This window comes from Tigriopus californicus, chromosome 2 (assembly GCF_007210705.1).
Source record: "Tigriopus californicus strain San Diego chromosome 2, Tcal_SD_v2.1, whole genome shotgun sequence".
Lineage (NCBI taxonomy): Eukaryota > Metazoa > Arthropoda > Copepoda > Harpacticoida > Harpacticidae > Tigriopus > Tigriopus californicus.
In genome coordinates this window covers 13,196,683-13,209,752 of record NC_081441.1, presented here as the reverse complement: position 1 = coordinate 13,209,752, position 13,070 = coordinate 13,196,683, and the positions used below count along the sequence as shown (strand labels likewise).

The following is a 13,070-nucleotide window of genomic DNA, read 5'->3' as shown; positions in this document are numbered from 1 at the left end:
TTTCTTAAGAGAGGCTGCTTTGTTGACCATAAAAATTGAAAATTAATCATTATTGCATGCTTTTCCCTCCAGTGTATTGAGTAACAGCCCTGGCTATAAAGTTGCAGAGCTTTAGTTTCCATGATGCTTACTTTGGTTTTGTCTTTGCTCTCTGACTTTTTTGTCTATACATAAACTATAGTCAATTTCTGTGCAAAAATTGTTTCATAGCAGTAACATCAGTGGCTTTACATTACTCTCATGAGTGACAACTCAATAGTGATGGGATCAAATCAATTTTCAAATTAAAGGTTGCCGGAAAAACTTGGAAAATGAAAGCCTATTTCCATCGTAACGCAAAAAGTTAAGCTTGAGTAAACAGGCAACCCTGGTTTGACGGAAGAAAAATCTGGGTTACTTATTTAGGCCATGTAATGGGTTTCGGAAATTCCACCAGGAATGTCGTAAGCCATTGAAAATGAATTGGTAGCTCTAGTCGCAGTCCCCCATGATTATTAATTTGATTCCCACCAATACAAATCAAAGGTTCTTTCGTCTTTCGTCTGGAAATGGATGGCCATCATGGCACTTTAAGGCGTTGGAACGTGAATTTCTAGATATATGGGCTTGTACAGCAGGACAGTGACTGGGCTTTACCTCAAATCACACCCATGATTGGAGGAATTCTGAGTCACTTTTTCAGTTGTAGTAATTAGATAAGAACCTTAAATCTCCTCAATTCAAGACAAGTCCTTTTATTTCATTTCCTGTTCAGACGGTTCGTTTCAGAGAGCCAATTTCAAAGGCTTATGTAGTTGATTGAGAGCAGGCCGAAAATTCCAATCATGTAGTGCTTACCACATAAATTTGACTACATAACCTGAGTCCCCCGAGCATTATTTTTGGCCTAATTTGTCCTAAGTTCAATTCGAGAAGATCTTGTGGTCCTATGAAGTGTTGAAGTTGTCAAAAGTGAAAGGTGAAGGAGGTACGAATTGTCGAATCCATTTGCAGTCCATATATCTAGAAGTCCATGGTTGCAGTGGGGTTGTTCCAAAACATACAGGTGTGCCTCATGTCTCAAAACCTCTTCTTTTTTTAAATCTTTTTCTGCTCCAATATAGTAGGGGGCGCACGAGACCTGTATCTGATAGACTCGGGACTGCCGTTGCACAGAGTGAAACTCACAATGTCTGGAAATACTTTTGCAATGCGCTTTTGGCAGTTATCAGGAAATCAGGCATGTGATCAAAATTTACATTAATTATCTGACATTATATTTCTCGTGAGTATTGCGTTCCTAATAACTTTTCTGAGCATTGATCTTAATCTTCAATCAGTATCCACCCTTTCATCTATAATTTTTGACTAAAAGTGTCAAGGAAAAATTATTTTAAAAATATGAGCAAAGAAGTAATGAAAAGCTACTCGCTCTCAAACTTTCTTGAACACTGGTAAACTATCACAGATGAGGCTTGGGTAAGGCCATACAGTGGTTCAAATACCTCGTTGAATTTTAAACGGAAATATCAAAACACATTTTGGCATCTTTCTACCTCAAAAAATCACAAGGAGCCAGTTTGATTGCACTGAACTGCTAAAGTATTGGATCGAAATTAGGAGCGCACTGAAAGAGCACTTGAACACAAATTCGGAAATGATTTATTTAACGGCTAGTGAGTTATATAGAATTTAATGGTTCTTTTTTCATCCGAGGTATATAGAAAAACATACTTTCATTAGATTTGGCTCCAAAATGCGCCGTTTGTTAAACTTCAACTCAAATGATCAGACTTGTTACAGACTTATCAATATCACTCAAATAAATACGCGTATTCTTTTTTTTTACATACATTCAAGTTTGTATGTAGAATCAATTAAAACACTCTTAAACTGGTCCGAGGAGAATTATATACATGTGCATTATGCACGTATCCAGTTCTCCTTGACTGGCATTTTGTTTTGGAAATTCGTGTTGCTAATATCAAAAGTGCCTGCAACAAGCAGTTCACTTCACAGATTGTGGCTTTTAGTAAATTTTTGGGTGAAATCTAAATAAACACTGACTGGATACATGTTAGAGACATGGTTTACATCATTTGAGGTTACCCTAGAAAAAAGTACTTTTTTGATATTAAAAATTGGTTCACTTTGTTGGGTATTTGAATTCAGATAAAATTGTCACAGCATTTTGGAGCTGGGACAGACAAAGTGGAATCATCCTACCCCCAAAACTGAACAAATACGACCTCAGAGGCCTTTTTGACGTCATGAAATCGGTTGATTTTTGACGAGGTGTACTTTAAAAAAGTTGGAAATCAAACTTTTAAGAAAACAAAAGAAATCAATAACTTCAATTACAGGCTTGCTAGTCGTTTTTTTTGAGCTATTTCGAAATTCTACAAAAGAATGGATTTCTTTCTCCATCCGTGATTTGGAAAATGGTTATTGGTTGTCTAAGCATTTGAGTTCAGATCTAATGTAGGGGATTTCGAGCAAAAGCGATACAAACAGGACATGAACTCCCATTTCATTACTTAGCTACTTCAAAGATCTTAGTATGTACTCTTGTGCTAACCAGGCGTACTCCCAATGTCCATAAAAAAGGTTTTTGAAAATAAATTGTTGTAGGGCATGTCAAGTGACGAAAATTCAAGGAAACATGTGGTCCGGCGCTCTGATTTTGGGTATTTTGTAGAGAGAGAACTATGACAAACATCACAGTAAAACCGCACCATCCGCCCATTGAGTTTTCAATATTCGAGTGATATTGAGTGAGCTGTGTTACAAAACCCAACAAAATGAACATTGGAATGCATGCACACTGCGGTTTAGCTGGGCATGCTGTCTTTGATTTTACTCGATGGAATAAAGTCAGTTGATCATGAACGCGTTCACTTGACTAGCCCTTTATGTTTTGTAGATAAGCAAGTTCCTAATCTGCCATAGAATGACATAACTACATAAAACAATGAAATCAATTAATATAGTGTCTCATGATTTTGTGAGCTGAACAACTAACGGCTAATATGTGAACACCCAAGCAACATGTGCCTCGAAACTGAATAAGACTTTTTTGAACCAGCTTGTAAAAAAAGAACTCACAAGTAAAAGCGGACAAGGGAGAGTAAGAAATGTATTTAGAATGAAACTTTGTGCAGTGATTTCCTGTAGCAAGACTGGTTAGATGTCAATTGCGGTCATTTGGCAAAGATTTTGAAAGCAATAAGTGGCACTCCAATCGTCGCAAATTCCAACATTGATTAACTCTTGGGAAAAATTGCAACCCACCGCGGCCACTTTCCCTGAAAATAGAAACAAAAGCAGCTGCTAGGTTCAATCAGTTTTTTTTAGAATAACCAAATCACTTTTGCGTTATTGTACAGCAAAAGTGTAGCGTGTTTGGTAAATTTCCCGATTTCATCTCTTTCTTGTTGTTAGGTGGCGTAAGCCATCACGTAATTATTCCGATGTACATGTGCTTGCTCCTTGGTGAATGGAGAAGAGGAGTGACCCCTGTGGGATTAAATATTCAGGCATTCTAAGAATTTGAGTCATTTCGTTCCTACAAAACCAAGTCGAGGTAATCCTGACATCTCTGGTGTGAATCTGAATCGTTCACAGTATTTCCAAGTTCTGAATAGAAGACACATATGCAACCCTTTGAAATGCAAACGCTCTCTTCTAGCACATAACGTTAAAGCGGTTTGAGCAAGTCGTTCGTGCACTTTTTTTGGTCTAACATTTGGGCTTACTTTTGGGTGGGACGGAAAACGGAACATTTCTCGACCCATCCAGAACACTGCTAGGCTACCAAAAGGGTAAGCTGACGAAAGCGCCTGGGCCATGCACAAACCAGATATTTGAACATACCAAAACATAATTTTCATGTGGTTATGATGGGGCTCAAATTGTAGTTTTCATCAAAATGGTGGAAACACTCAACGGAAAGGGAAGCAATAAGTCTCAGTTCAGGCTGACATCCAAAGATGTCGGGGTTACTATGACTGCGTCTAAGCTTCCCACGCTATGCGAAATTTGGTTTACCTTCTGTACTTCAGAGGGCGTTTTGTGACTTTGTGAATTGGGCCAATCCCTCTTTACTGAATTACAATACGTTTGATTTGTTTTTGGCTAATTCTACCAAAATCTTAAGCATAATCATTGACCCAGGTCGCATAATGTTCGGAAAAGAAATCGCGTTCATGGCATGTTCAGAGTAGTTTATTTAGCAATCTACCGCGCCTCTTCCCCATTTAGTTTGGGCTGTATGACGTTGGAAATCAGGGTCCCTATGGGACGGAAGAAAGTCAAGGAACGAACAGTTAGTTTAGGGCGAGGAGGCCTTCCAAATAATGATTGATGTGGAAAAGATGGTTCAGATAAGGAAATTTTGTCGGAGCCACCAAGATCACACGGCTTTGTGTTAATCACAATTTCTAAATTCCCGTGACCTTTCCTCCCAACTAAATGGATTGTTGTTTAATTGAAGAAGTAAAAGAACAAGCACTATCAACTCTTGTCACAGGAATGAATCTGAATCGCCTTGAATCGATGCTACTGCTCATTTCAAGCGCATTTCTCCTTATACCTAGATAAAACAGTAGTCAAGGTAAAGGTTTACCTTTAGCTGTAAATGTGACGTGATAGGTATCTTCAAAGGCAAGATGGCTCTCTTTGAAAACCAGGCCCCATTTGAGAGTACACAAATGCACATGATTGCCGGAGATGAGCGCAATCTCCAGGAATTGATCTTCCACGCTCACGGTTATGTTGTCGAGTTCCTCTGTCTTGCCTTGGACCACTTGGGACCGACTTGTGCTCAAGTTTAGATACATCTTGAGTGCATTGAGGGCAACCGAAAGATCGATTAACCGTTCGCAATAATCGATCAATGGCTCGATTTCCCCTTGAATAACCAGTCGAGGATCATCCGTGGGCGATGGGAAGGCAATTTGCAGCTCCTCCATGCGAGGCATCTCTCCAGCGGGGTCTTTGCTGATCCCGTCGTATTTGAAGGCCAAAATCACGCTGGGATACAACTGAATCCGAAATGACACTCTCCATTCCGTGGAAACTGTACCGTCATCTATTGAAATTGGACAAGATGGATAAGATTGAGATAAAAAGAGCGAAACTGATATTTGAATGCCATCTTTTGTGAATGATATTCTTTTTTCGTCAAAGTGGAAGAATTCGGACTAATCCGCCAGGTTCTAGAATTAGTTCCATAATTCATAAACGCGAGAGACCGATAATTTTTAACTAATAACTTAATTGCCGTAAATTGGCGATTCGACGACCACTTCTGAGTAAATAAAACCTTCTCACTTACCACTGATGGAGTTGATCTTGGACTTGTACTCGTCAATTTGCCACTCGTGAAGGGACAACGTGCGCTCCAAGCTTTGCTGTTGAGCCAATCCACGTCCCATACGCGACCCAAACACTTGGGAAAGCTGCGCGAGCAATTGCTGGCCTTCACCATCGTTTTGGCTCAAATCTAATCGTCTAGACAAAACGAGAGTAAGAATATTGTCTTAGTCGATTCAGAGTGATATTACTTCTAGACTGTCTTGGAGTTATGGAAAAGATTGTGGAAGGATAACCTTCGTTAGTCATCGAGGTTCTAACTTTTAAAAGACGATATTTTCATATATTTTGGTAAAGTTTCCAAACCGTTACAAGACTATCACACCAAACTATGATAGAACAACGGTGTTAAGGGGAAGCCCAAGATGTCGTACTTATTCTATGCTATGTATATTTGATAAATTGCACAAGTGTTGCGACCTTGCGCTATTTTGCTACCTTATCTTAGGTAAATAAGAGCCAACAATCACGCGTTCAATTCAGAAAACTTGAATTTCGAAGACAAAGAAAATTAAAATGAATGGCTTCGTGTCCAAAACATAATTTGACAAAGTTTCTTCTTGAAAACCTCTTAATTATTTCGTTCTCATGGGCCGTTAGGGCGTCCTAAATTCTTATTCATAAATTCAGAAGAGAAGCTTGGATTTAGCATTCTAATCAATAAAATAGCAGAACATTTGGTCATGTCCAAATAGAGTGAAAAATTTATAAGCGCAGGCTGCAAGGATTCGCCCCATTGAAAATAGACCAAGGAAAGAGAGTTCCAGGTACAGAGGCGTCAGCGTCCGGCGACAACGTTGGGTGTCGCCTAACCAACCTGCAATTTGGTCACCGTTTCATATTCCCGAATAATTTTGAATATAGTGAGAGAACACTTGACTGTATCAATGACTACCAAAACTGAGCATGGTCTTGTAATTTTTCCGTAGGTATTGCACCATTCCACAATGTACATACTTCGTGTGAAAGGGAGAAATTAGCAATTTTGTCAATACCGATAGGTCCTTGAACTCACCAACGAAAGGATCCCTCGATTCGCTTGGATTCAATCTCTAGCCTGGGTTATTATTAACTTTGCGCAGTGGCGATATTCTAACCAATGATCGAATAGAGAGGTGGAATTATTGCTAGTTGAAAACTTTTCCCAATACCCCGCCTGGACGACGTGAAATACCGTCGGCCAAGGCAATTTCTGAAGGCTTCACACGAAGCAATAACCTACATTATGAATAAGGGGTATATACCCTTGCAAAGTAGATTTAGATTTAAGTCAGAGGAAAGTTCATTACAGTTATCATAACAATATGTGCGTGTTGTCAAACAAATCAACATGTGTAATTGAGTTCACATGTTTCAATCGCTTAAACTTGTGTTACTAAAAGTTGATACTTGGTATGTTTTTTACTAGCTTGTAGCGCCTTCGGTTGAGAAATACCCTCTTACCCTTAGGCTAACGCGCCTTGGCCGTACAGCAGTACTAGCTTGTAGCGCCTTCGGTTGAGAAATACCCTCTTACCCTTAGGCTAACGAATTGAATTTCAAAGTGACCACAAACCTACTACTTTTAGATTCATATTTTGAAGCATCCTGATATTACAACACAAATTACAATGAATAATAATTTTTGTTTCAGAATCTGTGAGCCTGGCCTACGGAATGTTCGAAGGAAGAAATTAAAAGACGCTTTCAGTTACATAATTAAACTAAGTAACAGCTAACAAGCACATGCACTCCTAAGAGAAAATGATCTAAATAAAGAAAGAATCAACTTTTTTATCCTTCAGTTTCTTGAGGCTAGGAACATGTGTAGAAATAAGCCATTTGCAATGTAGTTCTGAATGTCTCTTAAACATGATGAAAGAAAGCTCTTCAAATTTCCTCCTCTTAATCGTCGGTTTTGGGCATAGAAAACCAAGTAACATTTGGATTATCTATGGTTTGGGGTAATTTCCAGGCAACAAATAATCGCAACAAAGGTTCTCTGCCCCAGAAATGGTCGAAATGGTTTGAAACTTGATTTAACATAAAGAAAATTATCCCTCCGACTCCTAATTTTTGTATGCGTATGTTGCAAATCTAACATGACTGGCTTAAACGAGGTATGGAATGAAGTCGACATCACCAGATCTCCCCTAGTAGTGCTGGAGCGAATCCGGCAATAGTTGGACTCGTACGAGTCCTTCGATTTTTTACATTTTGCCGGACTCGAGTCTTTTACTCGAGTCATCTCAAGCAATAAGACTCGTTTTGTGAAATTCTAAGAAAGCTTGGGTATTTTTTTCTTGATGAGTCCGACACTATCCTGTACTACTTCAGGTTGATTGTTATCACCCTAGTCGCAATGCCAATTCCCAAATCTCATTCTTGATGACAGACTGGATGTAGATCTCCAAGCCCTAGTTAAGGATGATTTTTCCCGGAATCTCTACCCCTAGCTCCTTAAAGCCCGTGGGTAAGAAAGGTCAAACAATGGGGTCAAAAAGGTCATACAATGGATCAATAATTTTGGCAAGTGGTGATGTTCTCCCAATCTATGACCAGATAGAGGATTATTGCATTGTAAAGGCTGTATACTAGAAGTAAAATAATACATTAGTATTATACCTTGAAATTTAGTAACTTTTGAAAGGTACTTTTATCCAATGAAATGGAAAAAGCGGGTACATTCTAACCCTCAGCTTCTTGTCATGATAGTCTCTGATGAAGAAGAACCATTCATTCACCGATTCAGATTTTTCTCTTTATCTTAAATAATGCTTTCACTTTAACGGTAGATAGAGGGCGATAGTTTTTGAAACTATTGAGGTCAAGTTGAAATCGCCTATTGAAAAGAACTTTCTATTTAGCATAAAATTAAAGCACTTTGCATTTGCGTCCATTTACATGCTATCCTTGGTTTTGAAACGAATTCCTTCAATTTTTTATGCCAATGCAACTTACTTGATTTGATTTTGCCACTCTAAAATGGCTAGATCTTCCCATTGACGATTAAGTCGTTTTTGATGCGAAATTTCACCCAGAAGGCGTTTTTTCCAGGCTAACAAATCGGCATGAGAGGCGGAGTTTGGATTTTTGTCCATAGTTTTGGGCAACATTCACTTCACCTTATTTCATACTTCATTTGTTGAGTGTTTATTTGTTATGATTTAAAATTTGGAGGGGATTTCTGAGAAACGAAAAATAATGGAGGAGAGTTACAATTAATCTTTGGATCTAGGGTAGGCTGTTACGTTATTAGCGAGACATCTTGAAGAAGCACCATCTAATGATAATCATTTGTTTTCCTTTCTTACTTCAACTTTCAAACCAATTGTGTGAAATAGGTTTTTTTAGGAAACTCATCAGCTAAATAACTTTCATTTACTAGAAAATTCCTTCTATACGTCAAGAATGTCAAAATAGCTTAAAAACTGCTGCTTATTTGGACCAACATATGGTTCACGCTAGCCAAGAACTGGGATAATCAACATTTCATCCATCCAAGATCATTCATATCAATATTGTACATCTACGTTAATTTTCCGGCACGTGCCCAGGGAGCCTACTGTCCATCCAGAATCTTCTCTTCTCCCTTCAATTTTGATCGACAAACTACCCAATCTTATCAAAGCTTGATGATTAATCTCCCTGAGAATTTTGAAGCGATTTTCTTATCGCTTCAAAACGCCCCCTTTCATGCAGAGATTACCAATATTGGATTGATTTGAATATATTACTAAACAAACACCAAGCGACACTAAACGCCGGCTCGGCCCGTGCCGTCGGAATCTATTCCCAGAGCACCCAAGGTCCCACCAGAGCCACTCCCCGCCCTGGCGAATGGCCCGGGCAGCACCGAAGGAGGCAGTCATGCCACAAGAGGAATATCTGGGGACCAAAGAGAAGGAAACCTGGCCCAAGTTTGTTGGCTTTTTAGTAGTCCTTTGAACGAACAAGGATGTGGAATGTTGCCTCACAGAGAGGAACTTGACGAAAGTTCGTACGAAACTCCAGATTAACCTGACAGACAAGAGACTAACCAGATCAGCATCTTTTAGAGTGACAATAACTCATGCAATTGGATTAGTTTTGACAGATGCCGAGCTTGTATGTTCTGGTAAAATAGACCAGGTGACCCTTTTAGTTTTGATTCTTTACAAATGCTCCCATCTCCTAACAGCCAGTCCACATTTTACCCGGCCAAAATTATCCTTCATGAAACCGACCCACTTTGGCGCTCAAATCACATCCGTCTGACCTTTTCTGGCAGCGGAGCCGAATCTGGCCCAAAAAGGGAATGAGGCCCGGTGCCTGGATTTAGCAACGCTGAGCCATGCAGCCTCAGCGACTCAGCCCCCTTAGACTCGCCAGCCCCAGGCACCCCTCCGCCCAGAAGAAGTCCAGTCAATCCAGGAGGAAAAAAGGGCCAGGGAACTGAGCCAAAAGTGGACTTGCGTCTCACAGCCCGCTACATCCCACGTCCCACCTGTCCCACTTGTCCCACTTTCGGCCCGCCTTCACCGCAATTCCCACGGCTGGCATCCCCACCCCGACAGCCCGGAACTGGCATCACCCGGGGAGGAGGCGGCGGGGGCTTTGAGGCCCATCCCACATCCCACATCTGGCTGAGCCCTCATCTGGCTGATTGCCCGGAGCGGCCAGTTTGGCACGAGTGGGCGTGTTTAGATTGCATTGGCTGGAAGAGGCTGGGCGTGAGCGTCCATTCGCCCCCTTCCGCATGGCTTCACCGGTGTTGAACGCCAGCGCGCCCTTGGGCGTGCCGGGTAACACCACGCCCGGCGTGGGCCTGGGGGTCGGTCCGCCGGCGGGCAATGTGGATATTTCGTTACTGGAGTGCGATCCGGAAGAATCGCTCTTGGTGGAGGTGCAGGGAGAGAATGGGGCCTATTACCGGGCTCATGTCCGGGATGTGTTTCCCGGGAGTTCGGAGATGTTGCTGTCGTTTGAACGGGATTGGCAGCCCGAATCGCGGTTCCCTTTGGCCCGGATTCGTCTGCCGGCGGCCAAGCCCAGTTTGGAGGCCTCCTTTGTCGAAGGCCAAGAGGTGGAGGTGTTTTCGCGGGCCTCGGAGCAAGAGCCTTGCGGTTGGTGGCTGGCCGAGATCAAGATGATCAAGGGCGTGTTCCAGGTGGTCGAGTATTTGGGCTGGGACACGACCTACACGGAGATTGTGCCCTTGGAGCGGATTCGGCCCAAGAGCCAAGAACCCGCCCTGAGTTTGCGGAGCTTCATCAAGTTCACGGTGCGATTGCCGGCCGATATCAAGGAGCTGTACTTGACCACGCCCCGAGCACGCCACGCCGAGATGAATCGCGATTTCCAGGCGGCCGTCCATGCCCTCATGATCACGTTCAACGAGGCCAGTGGCGATTTGGAGGTCATCACCCGGGATGAGTCGTCTCAACGGCGGGTGGGCATGCTGCAGGACATGCTGTTTCGGAACATGTCGCAGAAGGCGGTGCTCCAGCGACGCACCGAGGAGGCGGCCAAGCATCTGGAGCAGACCCGCCTCCAATCGGCCGCCGTGTTCAATGAGGAGTTCTCGGTCACGGAAAATCTCATTGGCTTGGCTATCGGAACCCACGGCACCAACATCCAGCAAGCCCGCAGCATCGAGGGCGTGCTCAATGTCGAGCTCATGGAAGACTCGTGTACGTTCAAAGTCAGTGGCGAGACCGAGGAAGCCGTACGGAAGGCCCGACTCGTCCTGGAGTACGCCGAGGAGCCCAACCAGGTCCCCCGGAGTCTCGTGGGCAAAGTGATTGGCAAGAACGGACGCTTCATCCAGGAGATCGTGGACAAGTCTGGACTCGTACGTGTCAAGATTGAGGGCGACAATGAGCCCGAGCCCTCGGCGCCCAGAGAGGAGGGATCCATTCCGTTCATCTTTGTCGGGACGAAAGACGCCATTAGCAATGCCCAAATGTTACTCGAGTTCCATCTCAAGAACCTGAAGGAACTCGAGCAACTCCGACAAGAGCGGTTGGACATTGAGCAGCAACTGCGGAGCATCCACGGCCCCTCGTCTTATGACGGCGAATACCACCGCGACTCGCACCACAATCACCACCACCACCATGTCAGAGGGTTCCGGGGCGGTATGGGCTCGGGTCCTCGCGGGCGTGGCCGGGGTGGTCGAGGTCGGGGCGGTCCTAATGACCGGGGCCGCTTCGATCGGGGTGGTCCGCACAATCGGAGGGGCGGACGTGGCGGCGGTTACTCCTACCACCAGGGCGGCGGTGGAGACACCAACGACGGTGAACACGCCGTCGTCGGTTCTGAGGAACGATTCCCAGCGCGGTACGATCGTGATCGCGATCATTCAGATCGAGGAGAGCGCGGTGGCCCACGCGGGCGTGGCGGGCGAGGTGGTCGTGGTGGGACTGGCGAGTCCCGCGGTGGCCGAGGTGGTGGTGGTCGAGGTGGCGGCGGCGGCGGAGACGGAGGCAATCGATATGAAGCTGGGAATGACGACCACCGACGAGGATCCTCGTCTTTCCGGTCCCGCAGTGCGCCGTATCGAAAAGGCGGGCGAGGAGCCGCCCACGGCAGCCAAGACGATCACTCAGATCCAGTTTCGGGCTCTGGTGAGCGGGTGAACGGGTCGGTGAATCCTGACGCTCCAGCCCCCAATAGCAGCACGAATGGAGAGGTGACACCCGCGCCCGTGTCCACCGCCTCCAAGACGCCGAAAGTGGTCAACTCCTCCGCATCTACTTCGGCTAGCACTACCAAACCCCCCGCCACCAACGGTTCTTCGGACCCCGCTCCCGCTTCAGCCGGTGAGGTCAGCAACGGTCATGGCCAAGAGTCGACGAGCAGCACCCGACACACCGCCAACAGTTCCTCGTCTAGTCGCAAAGGCAAGAAGTACCAGAGCGCCGGCGGTGTTCCAGCTAACGCCGCGCTCACCACCAACGGTATCGCACCCACGAGCACGAAGAGCGCGCCCGCTCCCAAAGTGGCCCCGCCTCCCAGCAACACTAGCAAGCCTCCCACCGCAGCCGTGGGCGAAGCGTAACAGGCGTTAAATCGGTGCGGTTCTTTTTTTACATATATATATGCACACATTCACACACACACACACACGTCTATATTGATTGCTCTAAACGAGAAGGATTTCTAAACCGCTCTAAGAATAACCACATTGAAAATTCATCCTTCGCAAGACTCTGCCACATTTGTCCGGAACTGGTTACATTTTGCAACCCCCGGATGAATGGATTGAAACTCGTTGTCCCCCAATCATCTTGGCCGACTAACACAGAAAGAAGAATAGGAACAAATTATCGTGATTGAGAACAAGTTGAGCTCCCCCCGTTCTGATCCACGTGGACAGAGACTAAAGAAGAAAACAAAACATACCTACCCGTTCATCGCACGAAACAAAATTGACGAAACCGATCATTTTAGTATGCCAACTTACCCCAGACTTTTTTCACAATGCTAGAGCCAAGCTCTTCGAGCCCTGGATTTGATTAAGAAGTGCATGTGTTCCTCGTACTTCTCGATGATTAAGAAACGTCCCTTCCCCAAGATTCCATTGTACTCGCTATCTATACCCTGAATCCTCTCAATCCCTTCCGCTTGGAACACTTTTGATCCCGTCTTAACTTTTAAGTACTAACCGCCTTCCACCAATCTGATTCTTCACCTTGACCATTCTCATCAACCAGGTTCATGTATGTTTTATTTGATTGCAAATTGGTGCTGCCACA

General features: G+C 44.2%; 2 protein-coding genes and 1 non-coding gene across 3 annotated transcripts; 2 read left to right on the top strand and 1 right to left on the bottom strand.

Annotated features, from left to right (window-relative positions):
* Window positions 1-3,087: 3,087 nt before the first annotated feature.
* On the bottom strand, window positions 3,088-8,351 carry LOC131892930 (uncharacterized; the record flags this gene model as incomplete). The annotated part of the gene is given in 4 exon segments (XM_059242799.1): window positions 3,088-3,284; window positions 4,604-5,068; window positions 5,315-5,490; window positions 8,293-8,351. Coding segments are annotated over 4 exon segments (822 nt in total), but the record flags the coding sequence as incomplete, so codon positions are not given.
* Window positions 6,423-6,563, top strand: LOC131877273 (U4 spliceosomal RNA). The gene has a single exon (XR_009372863.1). It is a non-coding gene; the product is annotated as a U4 spliceosomal RNA (small nuclear RNA).
* Window positions 8,352-9,712: 1,361 nt separating the features above from the next.
* Window positions 9,713-12,432, top strand: LOC131877103 (RNA-binding protein FXR1-like). Its single transcript, XM_059222678.1, has one exon. The coding sequence runs from the start codon at window positions 10,070-10,072 to the stop codon at window positions 12,371-12,373; it is 2,304 nt and encodes a 767-aa protein (XP_059078661.1). The 5' UTR covers window positions 9,713-10,069; the 3' UTR covers window positions 12,374-12,432.
* The last annotated feature ends 638 nt before the right edge of the window (window positions 12,433-13,070 follow it).

Excerpts from the sequence above, each read along its gene's own strand:
- LOC131877103 (XM_059222678.1), top strand. The coding sequence starts at position 10,070 with ATGGCTTCACCGGTGTTGAACGCCAGCGCGCCCTTGGGCGTGCCGGGT.